The sequence below is a fragment of the Hemiscyllium ocellatum genome, chromosome 1, assembly GCF_020745735.1.
Source record: "Hemiscyllium ocellatum isolate sHemOce1 chromosome 1, sHemOce1.pat.X.cur, whole genome shotgun sequence".
Taxonomy (NCBI): domain Eukaryota; kingdom Metazoa; phylum Chordata; class Chondrichthyes; order Orectolobiformes; family Hemiscylliidae; genus Hemiscyllium; species Hemiscyllium ocellatum.
This window is the reverse complement of record NC_083401.1, coordinates 1,146,598-1,169,531: the sequence shown is the minus strand read 5'-3', so window position 1 is coordinate 1,169,531 and position 22,934 is coordinate 1,146,598. Positions and strand designations below refer to the sequence as shown.

Here is a 22,934-nt window from a genome sequence, read left to right as displayed (position 1 = left end):
TTATCCTCAGACTCTTTATTCCTGTTGCTCCTTCCAGTGAATCACCTCACACTTGTCCACATTAAACTCCATTTGCCACCTCTCAGCCCAGCTCTGCAGCTTATCTATGTCTCTCTGTAACCTACAACATCCTTCATCACTATCCACAACTCCACCGACCTTAGAGTCATCTGCAAATTTACTAACCCATCCTTCTACACCCTCATCCAGGTCATTTATAAAAATGACAAACAGCATTGGACCCCAAAACAGATCCTTGCGGTACAACACTGGTAACTGAACTCCAGGATGAACATTTTCCATCAACTACCACTCTCTGCAACTTCTCCCATTCCTAGACGTGATGGTACAGAGAACACCGAACGGAGAATTCACCACGAAGGTATACAGGAAAGCCACACACACAGACCAAATCCTGAACTACGAAAGCAACCACCCCAACACACACAAAAGAAGTTGCATCAAGACACTGTTCAAAAGGGCCACAACACACTGCAGCACACCAGAGCTGCAAAAAGAGGAAGAAGAACACCTATACAATGTATTCACCAAAAACGGATATCCGCACAATTTCATCAACAGATGCCTAAGGGAGAGAGAACGGAACGAGGACATGCCACAACCCAAAGGACTAGCCACACTCCCATACATCAGGAGCATTTCTGAACTGACAGCCAGACTACAGCGACCACTAGGACTCATAACAGCACACAAACCAACAGCCACACTCAGACAACAACTCACCAGGACAAAGGACCCGATACCCAGCATGAGCAAAACCAACGTAGTGTACAAAATCCCATGCAAGGACTGCACAAAACACTACATAGGACAAACAGGAAGACAGCTAACGATCCGCATTCATGAACATCAATTAGCCACAAAACGACACGACCAGCTATCCTTAGTAGCCACACACAAAGATGACAAGCAACATGAATTCGACTGGGACAACACTCCTATTATAGGGCAGGCCAAACAGAGAACAGCCAGGGAATTCCTAGAGGCATGGCATTCATCCACAGATTCAATCAATAAGCACATCGACCTGGACCCAATATACCAACCACTGCAGCAGACAGCTGGAACTGACAACCGGAAGCGGCAGAGACAAACCACTATAAATGCCAGAGGAAAGATCACAGAAGCGCTTCACAGGAGGCTCCCAAGCACTGAGGATGTCACCTAGACAGGGGACGAAACGTCTGCAACACAAATTCCCAGCTCGGCGAACAGAACCACAACAATGGAATAGTGTAGGTTAGATGGGCTTCACATTGGTTCCACAGGTCGGCACAACATCGAGGGCCGAAGGGCCTTAGTGCGCTGGAATATTGTATGTTCTAACTGAGCACATCTAACCATACCTCCCCCTCTTTTACCACATTCCCTGTTTTTTAGATTAGACTACTTAGATTAGACTAGATTAGACTACTTACAGTGTGGAAACAGGCCCTTCGGCCCAACAAGTCCACACCGACCCGCCGAAGCGCAACCCACCCATACCCCTACATTTACCGCTTACCTAACACTACGGGCAATTTAGCATGGCCAATTCACCTGATCCGCACATCTTTGGACTGTGGGAGGAAACCGGAGCACCCGGAGGAAACCCATGCAGACACAGGGAGAACGTGCAAACTCCACACAGTCAGTCGCCTGAGTCGGGAATTGAACCCGGGTCTCTGGTGCTGTGAGTCAGCAGTGCTAACCACTGTGCCACCGTGCCGCCCTGTTCTTATTGAACCATCTCAATCCTGGATCCTGCAGCAACCATTCCTGTCCCTGCTCTATCCATGTCTCCGAAATGGCCACAACATCGAAGTCCCAGGTACCAACCCATGCTGCAAGTTCACCCACCTTATTCCGGATGCTCCTGGCGTTGAAGTAGACACACCTCAAACCAACTTCCTGTTTCCCAGTGCACTCTTGAGACCATATTTCTGACCTCACTGCTCTCAACCTCCTGGATACTAGATCTACAATTTAGGTTGCCATCTCCCTGCTGAATTAATTGAAACCTTCCCAACCAGCATTCACAAATAGCCCCCTCCACAGGATATTGGTACCCCTCTGGTAACAGACTCTTCGGTCCAACTCATCCACACTGGCCAGATATCCTAACCTAATCTAGTCCCATTTACCAGCACCTGGCCCATATCCCTCTAAACCCTTCCTATTCATGTCCCCATCCAGATGCCTTGTAATTGTTGTAATCATACCAGCCTCCACCGCTTCCTCTGGCAGCTCATTCCATACATGAAAAAGTTGTCCCTTAGGTCCCTTTTAAATCTTCCCCCGTCATCTTAAACTGAGCCCTCTAGCTTTGAACTGATGTGAGGATTCCCTCAATTTCCCCGAATGATAGTAACAGATGATAATAATCTTGGAGCACAGCAGAAATGGTTTCCTCTCTCATTTCTTTCCAGAATACCTTGTTTATGGCAATGGTAAATGCAGCATCCATTTTGGCCTCCACTTCCTCAGGAGAGTAGTAACATAGGAGGTTTGTTCCCTGTAACACACAGTACATTCTCGTCCAATTGTAGTGTTCTCCCACCATCTGCTGTAACACAGAAACCACCAGAAGTTAAAGTGATACAGGGTTATTCACATTCATCGTGGTACAAGGGCTGGTTTTAGAAACAAAAACTGAATTAAGTCATTTGGACAAATGTGGATTAATTCAGAAAAACCAGCATTTGTTTAAGTAATTTGATTGAGTTTTTTTTTCAATGAGAGTCATGTGGTTAATGTGATATCATTAGCAGGAAATAGGGCAATTTGATAATAAAACAAACTTAAAAGCTTTCTACTGGAATGTACGAAGCATTCAGAATAAAATGAATGAGTTAACAGCATTACAGAGACAAATAGGTTCGGGACAGACCAATTACAGAGACAAATAGGTTCGAGACAGACCAATTACAGAGACAAATAGGTTCGAGACAGACCAATTACTGAGACAAATAGGTTCGGGACAGACCAATTACACAGACAAATAGGTTCGGGACAGACCAATTACAGAGACAAATAGGTTCGAGACAGACCAATTACAGAGACAAATAGGTTCGAGACAGACCAATTACAGAGACAAATAGGTTCGGGACAGACCAATTACAGAGACAAATAGGTTCGAGACAGACCAATTACACAGACAAATAGATTCGAGACAGACCAATTACAGAGACAAATAGGTTCGGGACAGACCAATTACAGAGACAAATAGGTTCGAGACAGACCAATTACAGAGACAAATAGGTTCGGGACAGACCAATTACAGAGACAAATAGGTTCGAGACAGACCAATTACTGAGACAAATAGGTTCGGGACAGACCAATTACAGAGACAAATAGGTTCGGGACAGACCAATTACAGAGACAAATAGGTTCGAGACAGACCAATTACTGAGACAAATAGGTTCGGGACAGACCAATTACAGAGTCAAATAGGTCCGAGACAGACCAATTACAGAGACAAATAGGTTCGAGACAGACCAATTACAGAGTCAAATAGGTTCGAGACAGACCAATTACAGAGACAAATAGGTTCGAGACAGACCAATTACAGAGTCAAATAGGTTCGGGACAGACCAATTACAGAGACAAATAGATTCGAGACAGACCAATGACAGAGACAATAGGTTCGGGACAGACCAATTACAGAGACAAATAGATTCGAGACAGACCAATTACAGAGACAAATAGGTTCGGGACAGACCAATTACAGAGACAAATAGGTTCGAGACAGACCAATTACTGAGACAAATAGGTTCGAGACAGACCAATTACTGAGACAAATAGGTTCGGGACAGACCAATTACAGAGTCAAATAGGTTCGAGACAGACCAATTACAGAGACAAATAGGTTCGAGACAGACCAATTACAGAGTCAAATAGGTTCGAGACAGACCAATTACAGAGTCAAATAGGTTCGGGACAGACCAATTACAGAGACAAATAGGTTCGAGACAGACCAATTACTGAGACAAATAGGTTCGGGACAGACCAAGTACAGAGACAAATAGGTTCGAGACAGACCAATTACAGAGACAAATAGGTTCGGGACAGACCAATTACAGAGACAAATAGATTCGAGACAGACCAATTACAGAGACAAATAGGTTCGGGACAGATCAATTACAGAGACAAATAGGTTCGAGACAGACCAATTACAGAGACAATAGGTTCGGGACAGACCAATTACGGAGACAAATAGATTCGAGACAGACCAATTACAGAGACAAATAGGTTCGAGACAGACCAATTACTGAGACAAATAGGTTCGGGACAGACCAATTACAGAGTCAAATAGGTCCGAGACAGACCAATTACAGAGACAAATAGGTTCGAGACAGACCAATTACAGAGTCAAATAGGTTCGAGACAGACCAATTACAGAGACAAATAGGTTCGAGACAGACCAATTACAGAGTCAAATAGGTTCGGGACAGACCAATTACAGAGACAAATAGGTTCGGGACAGACCAATTACAGAGTCAAATAGGTTCGGGACAGACCAATTACAGAGACAAATAGATTCGAGACAGACCAATGACAGAGACAATAGGTTCGGGACAGACCAATTACAGAGACAAATAGATTCGAGACAGACCAATTACAGAGACAAATAGGTTCGGGACAGACCAATTACAGAGACAAATAGGTTCGAGACAGACCAATTACTGAGACAAATAGGTTCGAGACAGACCAATTACTGAGACAAATAGGTTCGGGACAGACCAATTACAGAGTCAAATAGGTTCGAGACAGACCAATTACAGAGACAAATAGGTTCGGGACAGACCAATTACAGAGACAAATAGATTCGAGACAGACCAATTACTGAGACAAATAGGTTCGGGACAGACCAATTACAGAGACAAATAGGTTCGAGACAGACCAATTACAGAGACAATAGGTTCGGGACAGACCAATTACGGAGACAAATAGATTCGAGACAGACCAATTACAGAGACAAATAGGTTCGAGACAGACCAATTACAGAGACAAATAGATTCGAGACAGACCAATTACAGAGACAAATAGGTTCGGGACAGATCAATTACAGAGACAAATAGGTTCGAGACAGACCAATTACAGAGACAAATAGGTTCGAGACAGACCAATTACTGAGACAAATAGGTTCGAGACAGACCAATTACAGAGACAATAGGTTCGGGACAGACCAATTACAGAGACAAATAGGTTCGAGACATACCAATTACAGAGACAAATAGGTTCGGGACAGACCAATTACAGAGACAATAGGTTCGGGACAGACCAATTACACAGACAAATAGGTTCGGGACAGACCAATTACAGAGACAATAGGTTCGGGACAGACCAATTACAGAGACAAATAGGTTCGAGACATACCAATTACAGAGACAATAGGTTCGGGACAGACCAATTACAGAGACAAATAGGTTCGGGACAGACCAATTACAGAGACAATAGGTTCGGGACAGACCAATTACAGAGACAAATAGATTCGGGACAGACCAATTACAGAGTCAAATAGGTTCGGGACAGACCAATTACAGAGTCAAATAGGTTCAAGACAGACCAATTACAGAGACAATAGGTTCGGGACAGACCAATTACAGAGACAAATAGGTTCGAGACATACCAATTACAGAGACAATAGGTTCGGGACAGACCAATTACAGAGACAATAGATTCGGGACAGACCAATTACAGAGACAAATAGGTTCGGGACAGACCAATTACAGAGTCAAATAGGTTCGAGACAGACCAATTACAGAGACAAATAGGTTCGAGACAGACCAATTACAGAGACAAATAGGTTCGGGACAGACCAATTACAGAGACAATAGATTCGAGACAGACCAATTACAGAGATAATAGGTTCGGGACAGACCAATTATAGAGACAAATAGGTTCGAGACAGACCAATTACAGAGACAAATAGGTTTGAGACAGACCAATTACACAGACAATAGATTCGAGACAGACCAATTACAGAGACAAATAGGTTCGAGACAGACCAATTACAGAGACAAATAGATTCGGGACAGACCAATTACAGAGACAATAGGTTCGGGACAGACCAATTACAGAGACAAATAGTTTCGAGACAGACCAATTACAGAGACAAATAGGTTCGGGACAGACCAATTACGGAGACAATAGGTTCGGGACAGACCAATTACAGAGACAAATAGGTTCGAGACGGACCAATTACTGAGACAAATATACTCAGTCTTTCAGAAGAATAGGCAGGAAGAAAAGGAGGGGATGTAGTTTTGTTAGTAAAGGATAATAATGGTTCTGTAGTGAGCAATGAGATCAGCACTGGAGATCAAGACTTGAGACAGTTTGGGTAGAAATAAGAAATACCAAGGGTAGCACAGTGGTTAGCACTGCTGCCTCATAGCACCAGAGACCCGGGTTCAATTCCTGCCTCAGGCGGCTGACTGTGTGGAGTTTGCACCTTCTCCCCGTGTCTGTGTGGGTTTCCTCTGGGTGCTCCAGTTTCCTCCCACAGTCCAAAAATGTGCCAGTTAGGTGAATTGGCTGTGTTAAATTGCCCATAGTGTTAGGTGAAAAGGTAAATGTAGGGGAATGGGTCTGGGTGGGTTGCTCTTCGGCAGGTCAGTGTGGAGTTGTTGGGCCGAAGGGCCTGTTTCCACACTGTAAGTAAGGGAGAGAAGTAACCTACAGGGTGGGGGCAGTGGTCTTGCAGTGAGGCACAGTATAAAATAAGAAATATTGGTGCATCGTAATAAAGGTACAGCAATAACAATGGGTGATTTTAACATACACAGCAACTGCATTAATCAAACTTGCAGGGGAGAGTTCACTGAATGTAGGAGAGATTGTTTGATCAACATACTGGGGAACCAACCAGGGAGCAGGCTCTTCTGGATTTGATATTGTGGAATGAAGTGGATCAATTAATTATCTCATCGTTAAAATGATCTTGTGATCTCAAATGGAGCGATTTTCTTGTAGCATTGTCATTGGGCTGTTAATCCAGAGACCCAGGTAATGTCCTGGTGTCCTGAGTTTAAATCCCAGCAGATACTGTGAACTCAAAGAATCTCAAATCAAAAACCTCATACTGACAATGAATCAATTGCCAATAGTTGGGGAAATATGTCTGATTAGCTAATGTCCTTTAGGGAAGGAAATTGCCATTCTTACCTGATCTCCAGACTCACAGCAATGTGGTTAATTTTTAATCATTAGGGATGGGCAATAAATGCTGGTGAGACCCTCATCCCGTGAATGAATTTAAAAAACTACGGTGTGCCTCCCTTCATTGATCAGGGGACTGAGGTATAAAAGTGATGTTGCTGCTGCACGAACCTTTAGTTCGGCCTCACTTGGAGCACTGTGTGCAGCTCTGGAATGCACATTATAGGAAAGATGTGGAGGCTTTGGAGAGGGTTAAAAAGATGTTGCCTGGTTTGGAGGGTAATAGCTATCAGGACAGGTTGGAAAAACTTGGATTGTTTTCACCAGAGTTCAGAGACTGAAGGGACAGAAATATTGAACATAATGAGAGACGTGGATAGGGTGGGACGCTGGAATCTTTTCCCCAGAAAAGAAATGACAAATACCAGGAAGAAAGGGCTTAAAGTGAGTGGGGAAAAGTTGAAAGGAGGTATGAGAGGGAAGTTTTTTTTACACAAAAAGGTGGTAGGTACTAGAAGCTGATATCATAGCAATGTCTAAGAGGATTTTGACAGACACATGAACAGACAGGGAATACGTGGACCATGTACAGGCAGATGGGATTAGTTTGGAATGGTATCTTGGTCAGCACACAGATGTGGGCCGAATAGCCTGTTTCTGTGCTGTACTTTTCTACAGGTCACTCTGCTATAATGCACATTTCATTTACATGTATTTGCTGTAATGCGATTGATGAATTGGGGAAGGAGTGAAAGTAGACAAGTCCCCTGGGCCGGATGGGATTTATCCGAGGATTCTCTGGGAAGCTAGGGAGGAGATAGCAGAGCCTTTGGCTTTGATATTTGAGTCATCATTGTCTACAGGTTTAGTACCAGAATATTGGAGGATTGCAAATGTGCACTTGTTCAAGAGATGACCCAGGTAATTATAGACTAGTGTCTATAATTTGGAAAGGATTATATAAGAGATAGAACATAGAACATAGAACATAGAAGGATACAGCGCAGTACAGGCCCTTCGGCCCTCGATGTTGCGCCGACCGAATCCTACCTAACCTATACTAGCCCAATAACTTCCAAATGCCTATCCAATGCCCGCTTAAATGACCATAAAGAAGGAGAGTTCACCACTGATACGGGCAGGGCATTCCATGAACTTACAACCCGCTGTGTGAAGAATCTACCCCTAACATCTGTCCTATACCTACCACCCCTTAATTTAAAGCTATGTCCCCTAGTAACACCTGACTCCATTAGCGGTAAAAGGTTCTTAGTATCTACCCTATCTAAACCCCTAATCATCTTATACACTTCTATCAGATCTCCCCTAAACCTTCTCTTCTCCAATGAGAACAGCCCCAAGTGCCTCAGCCTTTCCTCATAAGATTTTCCTACCATTCCAGGCAACATCCTGGTAAACCTCCTCTGCACTCGTTCTAAAGCTTCCACATCCTTCCTATAGTATGGCGACCAAAACTGCACACAATACTCCAGATGAGGCCGCACCAGAGTCTTATACAACTGCAACATGACCTCAGGACTCCGGAACTCAATTCCTCTGCCAATAAAGCCCAGTACACCATATGCCTTCCTCACAGCACTATTTACCTGGGTGGCAACTTTCAGAGATCTGTGTACATGGACACCAAGATCCCTCTGCTCATCCACACTACCAAGTAGCCTACCATTAGCCCAGTAATCCATCATCTTGTTATTCCTACCAAAGTGAACGACTTCGCACTTAGCTACATTGAATTCCATTTGCCACATTTCTGCCCAGCTCTGCAACTTATCTATATCCCGCTGTAACCTACCACTTCCTTCCTCACTATCCACAACTCCACCGACTTTTGTGTCATCAGCAAACTTGCTTACCCAGCTTTCAAGTCCTTCCTCTAGATCATTTATAAAGATAACAAAAAGCAATGGTCCCAAAACAGATCCTTGTGGTACACCGCTAGTAACTGCGCTCCAAGATGAACATAATCCATCAACTACTACCCTCTGTCTCCTTCCAGCCAGCCAATTCCTAATCCAAACCTCTAATGTATCCTCAATGCCATACCTCCGAAGTTTTAGCATTAGCCTACCATGGGGAACCTTATCGAACGCCTTACTAAAATCCATATACACAACATCTACTGCTTTACCCTCATCCACTTCCTTGGTCACCTTCTCAAAGAACTCAATAAGGTTTGTGAGGCACGACCTGCCCTTCACAAAACCATGCTGGCTATCCCTGATCACGTTATTCCTACCCAGATGTTCATAAATCTTATCCCTTACCATTCTCTCTAAGACTTTGCCCACCACTGAAGTCAGACTCACTGGCCTATAGTTACTAGGGCTATCCCTACTCCCTTTCTTGAACAAGGGGACCACATTCGCTATCCTCCAGTCCTCTGGTACTATTCCCGTTGACAACGACGACATAAAAATCCAGGCCAATGGCTCTGCTATCTCCTCCCTAGCTTCCCATAGGATCCTGGGGTAAATGCCATCAGGCCCAGGAGACTTATCTATATTCATCCTTTCCAATATTCCCAAAACCTCTTCCCTGCATATTTCCAGGGCATCCATTCTAATTATTTGTGATTCCATATTCACATCAGCAACAGTGTCCTGTTCCTGAGTGAATACTGATGAAAAGTATTGATTTAATGTCTCTCCAATCTCCTCCACCTCCACACACAACTTCCCACTACTATCCTTGACTGGACCGATACCTACCCTAGTCATCCTTTTATTCTTGACATACCTATAGAAAGCCTTTGGGTTTTCCCTAATCCTACCAGCTAAAGACTTTTCATGTCCCCTTCTCGCTTCTCTTAGCTCCCTCTTTAGCTCCTTCCTGGCTACCTTATAACTCTCAAGATAAGATTTATAATCATCTAGCAAGCAACAATTTGATTTCAGAGAGTCAACATGGTTTCATCAAGGACAGGTCGTGTCTCACAAACCCCATTGAGTTTTTTGAGAAGGTGACCAAGCATGTAGATGAGGGGAGGGCAGTTGATGTGGTATACATGGACTTCAGTAAAGCCTTTGATAAGGTTCCACATGGTAGGCTGTTGGAGAAAATGCAGAGGCATGGAATGGAGGGTGATTTAGCAGTTTGGCTTAGAAACTGGCTTTCTGAAAGGAGGCAGTGAGTGGTGGTTGATGGAAAATATTCAGCCTGGAGTCCAGTTACTAGTGGTGTGCCACAAGGGTCTGTTTTGGGACCACTGCTGTTTGTCATTTTTATAAATGACTTAGACGCAGGCATAACATAGGTGGATGGATTAGTAAATTTACAGACGACGCTAAAGTCGGTGGAGTAGTGGACAGTTTGGAAGAATGTTACAGGTTGCAGGGGGACTTGGATAAACTGCAGAATTGGGCTGAGAGGTGGCAAATGGAGTTCAATGCAGCTAAATGTGAGGTGATACACTTTGGGAAGAATAACAGGAAGGCAGAGTACTGGGTCGATGGAAAGATTCTTGGTAGTGTGGATGTGCAGAGGGATCTTGGAGTCCCATGTACATAGATCCCTGAAAGTTGCCACCCAGGTGGATAGTGCTGTTAAGAAGGCATACGGTGTGTTAGGTTTCATTCGTAGAGGGATTGAGTTCTGGAGCCACAATATCATGCTGCAACTATACAAAACGCTGAAGTACTGTGTACAGTTCAGGTCGCCATATTTTGGGAAGGATGTGGAAGCATTGGAAAAGGTGCAGAGGAGATTTACCAGGATGTTGCCTGGTCTGGAGGGAAGGTCTTGTGAGGAAAGGCTGAGGGACCTGGGTCTGTTCTCATTGGAAAGAAGAAGGCTAAGAGGGGATTTGATAGAGACATACAAGATGATCAGAGGGTTAGATAGGGTGGACAGTGAGAGTCTTTTCCTAGGATGTAGATGTCAGCTTGTACAAGGGGTCATAGATACAAATTGAGGGGTGATAGATTTAAGACATATCAGAGGCAGGTTCTTTTCTCAGAGAGTGGTAAGGGTGTGGAATGCCCTGCCTTGCCAATGTAGGTAACTCAGCCATATTAGGGAGATTTAAACAAAACATGGCTAAGCACATGGATGATTTTGGGATAGTGTAGGGGGACGAACTGAGAATACTTCACAGGTTGGCGCAACATCGAGGGCTGAAGGGCCTGTTCTGCACTGTATTGTCCAAGTTCTATGCTCTATGCCCCTCATGATTTTATAAACCTCTATAAGGTCACCCCTCAGCCTCCGACGCTCCAGGGAAAACATTCCCAGCCTGTTCAGCCTCTCCCTGTAGCTCAGATCCTCCAACCCTGGCAACATCCTTGTAAATCTTTTCTGAACCCTTTCAAGTTTCACAACATCTTTCCGATCGGAAGGAGACCCTATTACACATACAACAGAATTAGACGGGGTAGATATCCCTGAACCAGGGGGTCACTGGTGCAATTTAAATTTGCCCATCTGATATTGTGAAATTCAAATCCATGTTTTCAAAGCATTAGCCCAGGATTCCCTTTTCCCAGTCCAGTCACATTACATCCACACCACCAGTACACCTTCAAGCCAATGCTCAAATTGACAGGAGAAGCAGAGTCAATATTTATGTATAAATGAATGAGATAAATAACTAATTATTAAAAATCATTTCCAAAGTTTAAAAACTAATTGGATCACTCGAACAGAGAGCTAGTAAAGGCATAATTGGCTGGATAGTCACCTTCCCTAATTCTGATCTGCTTTGGACTGTTGTGTGCTGGTTAGCAAACAGTGAATATGCAGCATTGAAATCACTCTGAACAAAAGACAGATTTGCAGTCAGAACGTCAGCTAATGCTCCACTCACCTGCAGGTTTAAAAAGCTTGACATCATTTGCTGGGTCATACAGAGAGGCTGGGCAGCAAGCTGACAACATAAACTGCCATACAGAGGTAACCAAAAGGAGCAGTGCTCTGCAATGGGAAAACAGGAGAAAACCTCCAGGTGATTATGTGTCAGCGTCAGAAAGGGGCAGAGAGCTGGGCAGAGAGCTGGGCAGAGAACGAGGGCTGGTTTTCATTCACTCAATGGACATGGCTGTCACTGGCTGAGCCAGAATTTATTGCCCATCTTTACTTGTCCCTGAGATTATATTCGAGTAAAAAATGAGGTCTGCAGATGCTGGAGATCACAGCTGAAAATGTGTTGCTGGTTAAAGCACAGCAGGTTAGGCAGCATCTCAGGAATAGAGAATTCGACGTTTCAAGCATAAGCCCTTCATCATTCCTGATGAAGGGCTTATGCTCGAAATGTTGAATTCCCTATTCCTGAGATGCTGCCTAACCTGCTGTGCTTTAACCAGCAACACATTTTCACCTGAGATTATATTGCTGTCCCTTCAGTTTCACCGTGTCAATATCCCAGAAGGTAAAAGGTAGCTCTTCACCACTTTCCCAAGCGCAATTATGGATGGGCTCATGATGCCACACACTAACAATAATACTGAGCTAGCAATCAAGAGACCCAGCAAAATCGCCTGGGATATAAGTTCAAATCTCACCCTGGTAAAACTCATCCTGCTTGCTTGATGTAATATTTCACACTCCTCTGATTCGAATGCTGACAGCATCGCTGTCATTTCTGAAGGCAGAGCTAAAGGGCTCAGACAGAATAATCATTATTGACCTTCTGTTCTCCTTCATCACAGCACCCCTATCCCTAGCTCCACATAGTTCAGTCAACTATGATAAATGAACAAAGAACACTACCGCACAGGAACAGACCCTTCAGCCCACCAAGTCTGTGCAGACTTATATGATGTCTTTCTAAAGTTAAAAACCTTTTGCCTCCATGCAGTCCATATCCCTCTGTTCCCTGGCTATTCATGTTTCTGTCAAGATGCTTTGTAAACATTATTGCATCTGCCTCCAGCACCATCGCTGGCAGCACACTCCAGGCACTCACCAGCTTCTGGGGAAAACTCCTGCCTCCTACATCTCCTTTCAACGTTTCCTCTTTGATCTTAAACCTATGACCTCTGGTCGTGGAAACCAGAACTGTACACAATAATCCAAATGTGGCTGAACTGAAGTTCTATAGTTGTAGAGTCAATGAGTCACACAGCACGGAAACAGACCCCTTGGTCTAACCAGTCCATGCTGACCATGTTCTCAAACTAAACTCGTCCCACCTCCCTGCACTTGACCCAAATCCCTCCAAACGTTTCCAATTCATATACTTAACAAAATATCCTTTAAACATTGTAACTGTACCTGCATCTATTCCTGTGTCTGGAAGTTCACTCCACACACAAACCATCCTCTGGGGAAAAAACTGCCCCAAGGTTTGTTTAAAATCTCTCTCCTCACACCTTTAAAATATACCCCCTCGTCTTGAAATCGCCCACCCGAGGGAAGAGGCACATGCTATTCACCTTATCTATACCCCTCGTGATTTTATAAACCTCCATAAAGTCATCCTTCAATCTCCAACACAACAAAGAAAACCGTCCCCTCCCTTCATTCCTGGTAACCTCCGGGTAAATTTCTCCTGACCTCCCTCCAGTTTAATAATACAGTGGCTCAGTGATCAGCCATCGTCACTGCAGAATGGGAGGTTGTTGAGGAGGGTTTGCCTACTGAGTCAGTCTGGGTTGAAGTCCGAAACAGGAAAGGAGCAGTCCCTTTATTCAGAGTTTTCTACGGGCCCCCCAATAGCAACATAGACATGGAGGAGCGGATTGGGAGGTAGGTTTTTAAAAAGATGCAGAAGTAACAGGGCTGTTGTCGTGGGTGACATTAACTTCCCTCATATTGATTGGAACCTCATTGGTTCAAATAGATTGGATGGAGCGAATATTGTCTGTTTTGTCCAGGAAGGGTTCCTGGACAATATGTAGATAGGCTGCCCAGAGGGGAGGCCATATTGGATTTGGTTCATAATGCCAGGTGTCAGATCACTCAGTGTGAGACCACTTTGGTGACACTGACAACAACTCCATCACCTTTACTATACTCATGAAGAGGGATAGGAGCAGATGATATGGGAAAGGATTTAATTGGGGGAGGGGGAATTATAATGCTATTAGGCCGGAACTGGGACATCTAAATTGGGACCAGATGTTCTCAGGGAAATGTGAGGGTGATTCAGGAAGCACTTTCTGATAGAGCTGGGTAGGTTTGTCCCAGTGAGCAAGCACAGGATGGCAGGAGAAAGGAAACTTAGGCAACTAAGGATATGGAACATCTAGTCACAAGGAAGAGGAAGTTTCCTCAAGGTTGAGGAGGCAAGGATCAGACAGGGCTCAAGGGAGTTAGCCAGGATAGAACTGAAGAATTGACTAAGGAAAGCTAGAAGGGAACATGAAAGAGCTTTAATGGACAATATTAAGGAAAACTCTAAGGTGTTCCACGCTGACATGAGGAACAAGGGGATGGCTAGAGTGAGGGTAGGGCCGATCGGGGTAGTGGAGTGAGCTTGTGCCTGGAGTCAGAGAAGGTAGGGGAGGTCCTTAATGAATATGTAGAACATGACAGTGCAGCACAGGCCCTTCAGCCCTTCATGTTGTGTCGACCTGTGGAACTAATCTGAAGCCCATCTACCCTACACTATTCCACTTTCATCCAGATGTTTATCCAATGACCATTTAAATGCCCTTAAAGTTGGCAAATCTACTGCTGCTGCAGGCAGTGTGTTCCACACCCCTACTACTCTCTGAGTAAAGAAATTACCTCTGACATCTGTCCTATATCGATCACCCCTCAACTTAAAGCTATGTCCTCTCATGCTAGCCACCACCATCTGAGGAAAAAGGCTCTCCCTGCCCACCCTATCTAACCCTCTGATTATCTTATATGTCTCTATTAAGTCACCTCTCAACCTTCTTCTCTCTAACGAAAACAGCCTCAAGTCCCTCAGCCTTTCCTCATAAGACCTTCCCTCCATACCAGGCAACATCCCAGTAAATCTCCTCTGCACCCTTTCCAAAGCTTCCACATCCTCCTTATAATACGGTGAGCAGAACTGTACACAATACTTCAAATTAGGCTCCACCAAAATTTATGTACAGCTGCAACATGACCTCATGGCTCCGAAACTCAATCCCCCTACCAATAAAAGTGAACACACCATGCACCTTAACAACCCTGTCAACCTGGGTGGCAACTTTCAGGGATCGCTGGATGTCGATACCGAGATCTCTCTGCTCATCTACACTACCAAGAATCTTACCATTAGCCCAGTACTCTGCATCCCTGTTACTCCATCCAAAGTAAATCAGCTCACACTTTTCCACATTAAACTCCATTTGCCACCTCTCAGCCCAGCTCTGCAGCTTATCAACCACATGGTGAGGTCAGTGCAGGAGAGAGAGAGAGAGAGAGAGAGAGAGAAAGAAACTGACACCAGAGTGAACCTGCACAGTTACTGCCTTTGCTGTTTGAATTTGTGTATCACTGGACATCGGAGTGCATCTGGGAAAATTAACAAACAGCGAAATTCACAACTGATCTTGGAGGAACTGTTTGGGTGAGGTTCACAGCACAGAATCAGATAAGTTAATTGTTTTAAGTGGCCTACAGAAAGTCTGCAGGAGTGAGTAGAGTGAGTTCTTTCTTGATTATATGTTTTTGAGATATGTCTCGTGATGAAACTTAAAAAATAAGCCGTAACTATTAATCTAACTTGGGGTAGTGTTTTGTAGAGGAATAAGACGGTGTTATTTTCGGGGTCTGTAGATTGTGAAGGAGCAAAAATGGCCTTTGATAGAGTGACATGCGCTTCTTATCAGATGTTTAAAGAGAGTTTAAGGCTTACTGCAAATTATATCTGCCATAAATGCTGTTGTTTGTGAATCTTATCAGATCGAGTGGATCAGTTGGAGAGACAGAAGCGATGAGGAATTTACAACAGCAACAGTATATAATGGATGGCAGTTATAGGAAGGGGGGAAAGTCTCAGATACAGTCACATAGATGGGTTAACTCCAGGAAGGGTAAGAGAGGTAGGCAGCTAGAGCAGGAGTCTTTTGTGGATGTACCCATTTCAAACAGGTCTGCTGTTTTGGAAAGTGTAGGGGGTGATGGATTCTCAGGGGAATGTAGCTCGAACAGTCAAGTTTCTAGTATTGAGACTGGCTCTAATGCAATGAGGGGTACGTCGGCTTCCAAGAGATCAACTGTGTTAGGGGATTCTGTAGTCTGAGGTACAGACAGACGTTTCTGTGGCCAGCAGAGAAAAAGCAGAATGGTGTGTTGTTTCCCTGGTGCCAGGATCAAGGATGTCTCAGAGAGGGTGCAGAATGTTCTCACGGGGGAGAGGGGCCAGCAGGAGGTCATTGTCCACATTGGAACCAACGTCATAGGAAGGGAAAAGGTTGAGATTCTGAAGGGAGATTACAGAGAGTTAGGCAGAAATTTAAAAGGAGGTCCTCAAGGGTAGTAATATCTGGATTACTCCCAGTGCTACGAGCTAGTGAGGGCAGGAATAGGAGGATAGAGCAGGAGATGAGGATGCATGGCTAAGGAGCTGGTGTATGAGAGAAGGATTCTCATTTTTGGATCATTGGAATCTCTTTTGGGGTAGAAGTGACCTGTACAAAAAGGATGGATTGCACCTAAATTGGAAGGGGATTAATATACTGGCAGGGAAATTTGCTAGAACTGCTTAGGAGGATTAAGATTAGTAAGGTGGGGGGTTGGGACCCAGGGAGATCGCGAGGAAAGAGATCAATCTGAGACTGGTACAGTTGAGAACAGAAGTGAGTCAAACAGTCAAGGCTGGCAGGGACAAGGTAGGACTCATAAATTAAACTGCATTTATTTCAATGCAAGGGGCCTAACAGGGAAGGCAGATGAACTCAGGACATGGTTAGGAACATGGGACTGGGATATCATAGCAATTACAGAAACATGGCTCAGGGATGGGCAGGACGGCAGCTTAATGATCCAGGATACAAATGCTACAGGAAGGATAGAAAGGGAGGCAAGAGAGGAGGGGGAGTGGCATTTTTGATAAGGAATAGCATTACAGCTGTGCTGAGGGAGGATATTCCCAGAAATACATCCAGGGAAGTTATTTGGGTGGAACTGAGAAATAAGAAAGGGATGATCACCTTATTGGGATTGTATTATAGACCCCCTAATACTCAGAGGGAAATTGAGAAACAGATTTGTAAGGAGATCTCAGCTATCTGTAAGAATAATGGGGTAGTTATGGTAGGGGATTTTAACTTTCCAAACATCGACTGGGACTGCCATAGTGTTAAAGGTTTAGACAGAGAGGAATTTCTTAAGTGCATATAAGACAATTTTCTGATTCAGTATGTGGATGTACCTACTAGAGAAGGTGCAAAACTTGACCTACTCATGGGAAATAAGGCAGGGTAGGAGACTGAGGTGTCAGTGGGGGAGCACTTTGGGGCCAGTGACCATAATTCTATTCGTTTTAAAATAGTGATGGAAAAGGAGAGACCAGATCTAAAAGTTGAAGTTCTAAATTGGAGAAAGGCCAATTTTGACGGTATTAGGCAAGAACTTTCAAAAGTTGTTTGGAGGCAGATGTTTGCAGGTAAAGGGACGGCTGGAAAATGGGAAGCCTTCAGAAATGAGATAACAAGAATCCAGAGAAAGTACATTCCTGTCAGGGTGAAAGGGAAGGCTGGTAGGTACAGGGAATGCTGGATGGCTAAAGAAATTGAGGGTTTGGTTTAGAAAAAGAAGGAAGCACCGTGGGCGGCACGGTGGCACAGTGGTTAGCACTGCTGCCTCACAGCGCCTGTAGACCCGGGTTCAATTCCCGACTCAGGCGACTGACTGTGTGGAGTTTGCACGTTCTCCCCGTGTCTGCGTGGGTTTCCTCCGGGTGCTCCGGTTTCCTCCCACAGTCACAAAGATGTGCGGGTCAGGTGAATTGGCCATGCTAAATTGCCCATAGTGTCAGGTAAGGGGTAAATGTAGGGGTATGGGTGGGTTGCGCTTCGGCGGGTCGGTGTGGACTTGTTGGGCCGAAGGGCCTGTTTCCACACTGTAAGTCTAATCTAATCTAAAAATATGTCAGGTATGGACAGGACAGGGAGATTGCACCAGGTGCCGGCTGGGAGCAGTGACTCACTGATTTGAGCTTTTATATTTGAAGTCAGAGAGCAGAGGTTTCTGGGAAAGGTGGGACTTCTTATTGCTATATAAGTCAGTGTCTTCTCCACCCGAGACCCCTACCTTTGTAGGGCCTCCCACCCAACCAGCTCCTCTAACCTTAAACACCAGGGAGATAGCAGGTCAGCATCTCTTTTTTACTTTGTGATTAGGGGACGAGCAGGGTTGGCAGTGCAGGGAGAGCAATGTCCCTTCTGCAGGATGTTTGAGGTGAGGGACAACATCCAAGTACATCTGCAGGAAGTGCACCCAACTCTCGCTCCTCCAAGACTGTGTTAGGGAACTGGGAGCGGGAGCTGGATGAACTTCGGATCATTCGGGGGGCAGAGGCTGTGATAGATAGGAGTTACAGGGAAGTAGTTACTTCTAAGTAAGAAGAAAGCTGGGTGACTGTTCGAAGAGGGTATCACAGCTACAGAAGCTTCCATTGTCGAGGAAGATCTGCCTACCGAGTCAGTATGGGTGGAAATTAGGAACAGCAAGGGAGCAGTCACCTCTTTAGGTGTTTACTACAGGCCCCCCAATAGCAGCAGGGAGATGGAAGAAAGCATAGGTCGGCAGATTTTGGAAAAGTGTGGACATAGTAGGGTTGTTGTAATGGGGGAATTTAACTTTCCCAATATTGATTGGAACCTCCTTTGAGCAGAAGATTTGAATGGAGCTGTTTTTGTAAAGTGTGTTCAGGAGGGTTTCCCAACTCAGTATATTGACAGGCCGACGAGGGGAGAGGCCATTCTAGACTTGGTGCTCAGAAACGAGCTGGGGCAGGTATCAGATCTTGTGGTGGGAGAGCATTTTGGTGATAGTGACCACAACTGCCTCACATTCTACATAGCTATGGAGAAGGGGAGGATTAGGCAAAATGGAAGGATATTTAATTGGGGAAGAGGAAACTATGATGCGATTAGACATGAGTTAGGAAGCATGGATTGGGAGCAATTGTTCCATGGTAAAGACACTATAGACATGTGGAGACTGTTTAAGGAACAGTTGTTGCGAGTGATGAATAAATCTGTCCCTCTGAGACAGGCAAGAAGGGGTAAGATAAAGGAACCTTGGATGACGAGAGCGGTGGAGCTTCTCATCAAAAGGAAGAAGGTAGCTTACATAAGGTGGAGGAAGCTAGGGTCAAGCTCAGCTCTAGAGGATTACAGGCAGGCGAGGAAGGAGTTTAAAAAAGGTCTGGGGAGAGCCAGGAGGGGCCACGAGAAAGGCTTGGCAGAACGGATTAGGGAGAACACAAAGGCATTTTACATTTATGTGAGGAATAAGAGAACGGTCAAAAAAAGAGTAGGGCTGATCAGGGATAGCATAGGGAATTTGTGTGTGGAGTCTGAGGATGTAGGGGAACCCTAAATGAGTTTTTTGCTTCTGTCTTTACAAAAGAAACGAAATTTGTAGTGAATGAAACCTTTGAAGAGCAGGTGTGTATGCTGAAATGGATAGAGATAGAGGAAGCTGATGTGCTGAAAATTTTGTCAAACATTAAGATTGACAAGTCGCCAGGCCCGGACCAGATTTGTCCTCAGCTTCTTTGGGAAACGAGAAATGTAATTGCTTCATCACTTGCGAAGATCTTTTCATCCTCGCTCTCCACTGGAGTCGTACCTGAGGACTGGAGAGAGGCAAATGTAATTCCTCTCTTCAAGAAAGGAAATAGGGAAATCCCCAGCAATTACAGACCAGTCAGTCTCACGTCTGTCGTCTGCAAGGTGTTAGAAAGGATTCTGAAGGATAGGATTTATGACCATCTGGAAGAGCATGGCTTGATTAAATGCAGTCAGCACGGCTTTGTGAGGGGCAGGTCATGCCTCACAAACCTTATCGAGTTCTTTGAGGATGTGACTAGAAAAGTTGATGAGGGTCAAGCTGTGGATGTGGTGTATATGGAATTCAACAAGGCATTTGATAAGGTTCCCCTTGGTAGGCTCATTCAGAAGGTTAGGAGGAATGGGATTCAGGGGAACTTAGCTGTCTGGATACAGAATTGGCTGGCCAACAGAAGACAGCGAGCGGTAGTAGAAGGAAAATATTCTGCCTGGAAGTCTGTGGAGAGTGGTGTTCCACAGGGCTCTGTCCTTGGGCCTCTACTGTTTGTAATTTTTATTAATGACTTGGATGAGGGGATTGAAGGATGGGTCGGCAAGTTTGCAGATGACACAAAGGTTGGAGGTGTCTTTGACAGTATAGAGGGCTGTTGTAGGCTGCAGCGGGACATTGACAGGATGCAGAGATGGGCTGAGAGGTGGCAGATGGACCTCCCTGGTTCACTGTTGCTCCAGCCACACATTCATCTGACCTTTCCTCTTCCTCCTGTTCTCACCTGCACGTGGCACTGGGCATAATCCTGAGATTAATACATTGGAGTCTGACATTTTACTCCATATTCAGCTTTCAGGACCTTAGGTGGATTGGCCATGCTAAATTATCCATAGCACCCAGGGGTGTGCAGCCATGGGAAATGCACGGTTACAGGGATAGGTCTGACTGGGATATTCTTTGCAGGGTCAGTGTGACCTGATGGGCTGAATGGTCTGTTTTGACTTTGTAGGATTCTATGATCCCTTTGTTTATTTTGTTGCTGGTATCTATCTGTATCCCAACTATTACAGGTTAGACATGAGCAAGGAAACCCCCTGCTGATTACCACGTCCCGCCCTCCCTCGGCTGATGAATCATTACCCCTCCATGTTGAACACACTCAGAGGAAGCACTGAGGGTGACAAGGACACAGAATGTCCCCTGGGTGGGGGATTTCAATGTCCCACCACCAAGAGGGGCTCTGCAGCAGTATTACTGATCGAGCTGGTCGGGTCTTAAAGGACCTCGCTGTTAGACTGGGTCTGCGGCAGGTGGGGAGGGAACCAACAAGAGGGAAAACCATACTGACCTCATCCTCACCAATCTGCCGGCTGCAGGTGTATCTGACCATGACAGGATCGGTGAGAGTGACCACTGCACTGTCCTTGTGGAGACAAAGGTAAAACCAATGCCTGCAGATGCTGGAAACCAGATTCTGGATAAGTGGTGCTGGAAGAGCACAGCAGTTCAGGCAGCATCCAACGAGCAGCGAAATCGACGTTTCGGGCAAAAGCCCTTCATCAGGAATAAAGGCAGAGAGCCTGAAGCATGGAGAGATAAGCTAGAGGAGGGTGGGGGTGGGGAGAGAGTAGCATAGAGTACAATGGGTGAGTGGGGGAGGGGATGAAGGTGATAGGTCAGGGAGGAGAGGGTGGAGTGGATAGGTGGAAAAGGAGATAGGCAGGTCGGACAAGTCATGGGGACAGTGCTGAGCTGGAAGTTTGGAACTAGGATGATGTGGGGGAAGGGGAAATGAGGAAACTGTTGAAGTCCACATTGATGCCCTGGGGTTGAAGTGTTCCAAGGCGGAAGATGAGGCGTTCTTCCTCCAGGCGTCTGGTGGTGAGGGAGCGGCGGTGAAGGAGGCCCAGGACCTCCATGTCCTCGGCAGAGTGGGAGGGGAAGTTGAAATGTTGGGCCACGGGGCGGTGTGGTTGATTGGTGCGGGTGTCTCGGAGATGTTCCCTAAAGCGCTCTGCTAGGAGGCGCCCAGTCTCCCCAATGTAGAGGAGACCGCATCGGGAGTAACGGATACAATAAATGATATTAGTGGATGTACAGGTAAAACTCTGATGGATGTGGAAGGCTCCTTTAGGGCCTTGGATAGAGGTGAGGGAGGAGGTGTGGGCACGGGTTTTACAGTTCCTGCAGTGGCAGGGGAAGGTGCCAGGATGGGAGGGTGGGTTGTAGGGGGGACGTGGACCTGACCAAGTAGTCACGGAGGGAACGGTCTTTGCGGAAGGCGGAAAGGGGTGAGGATGGAAATATATCCCTGGTGGTGGGGTCCTTTTGGAGGTGGCGGAAATGTCGGCAGATGATTTGGTTTATGCGAAGGTCGGTAGGGTGGAAGGTGAGCACCAGGGGCGTTCTGTCCTTGTTACGGTTGGAGGGGTGGGCTCTGAGGGCAGAGGTGCGGGATGTGGACGAGATGCGTTGGAGGGCATCTTTATCCACGTGGAAAGGGAAATTGTGGTCTCTAAAGAAGGAGGCCATCTGGTGTGTTCTGTGGTGAAACTGGTCCTCCTGGGAGCAGGTACGGCGGAGGTGGAGGAATTGGGAATACGGGATGGCATTTTTGCAGGAGGTAGGGTGGGAAGAGGTGTAATCCAGGTAGCTGTGGGAGTCGGTGGGTTTGTAAAAAATGTCTGTGTCAAGTCGGTCGTCATTAATGGAGATGGAGAGGTCCAGGAAGGGGAGGGAGGTGTCAGAGATGGTCCAGGTAAATTTAAGGTCAGGGTGGAATGTGTTGGTGAAGTTGATGAATTGCTCAACCTCCTCGCGGGAGCACGAGGTGGCGCCAATGCAGTCATCAATGTAGCGGAGGAAGAGGTGGGGAATGGTGCCGGTGTAATTACGGAAGATCAACTGTTCTACGTAGCCAACAAAGAGACAGGCATAGCTGGGGCCCATACGTGTGCCCATGGCTCCCCCTTTGGTCTGGAGGAAGTGGGAGTATTCAAAGGAGAAATTGTTGAGGGTGAGGACCAGTTCGGCCAAACGAATGAGAGTGTCGGTGGAAGGGTACTGTTGGGGACGTCGGGAGAGGAAAAAACGGAGGGCTTGGAGGCCCTGGTCATGGCGGA

The 22,934-nt window shown here is 45.7% G+C and overlaps 1 protein-coding gene across 4 annotated transcripts in view; it reads right to left on the bottom strand.

Annotated features, from left to right (window-relative positions):
- The window catches only part of LOC132817393 (rhotekin-like), a 146,141-nt gene that overhangs the window by 45,899 nt on the left and 77,308 nt on the right, over nucleotides 1-22,934 (bottom strand). For all 4 annotated transcript variants that reach the window (XR_009644876.1, XM_060827834.1, XM_060827825.1 and 1 more), the window contains exons 8-9: nucleotides 11,987-12,093; nucleotides 2,435-2,566 (exon numbers count right to left, since the gene is read on the bottom strand). Coding sequence is in view for 3 of the 4 variants with exons in the window: in XM_060827834.1 (XP_060683817.1) it covers nucleotides 2,435-2,566; nucleotides 11,987-12,093 (239 nt within the window). In the remaining variant the exon portion in view is untranslated. The remainder of the gene's footprint in view (nucleotides 1-2,434; nucleotides 2,567-11,986; nucleotides 12,094-22,934) is intronic.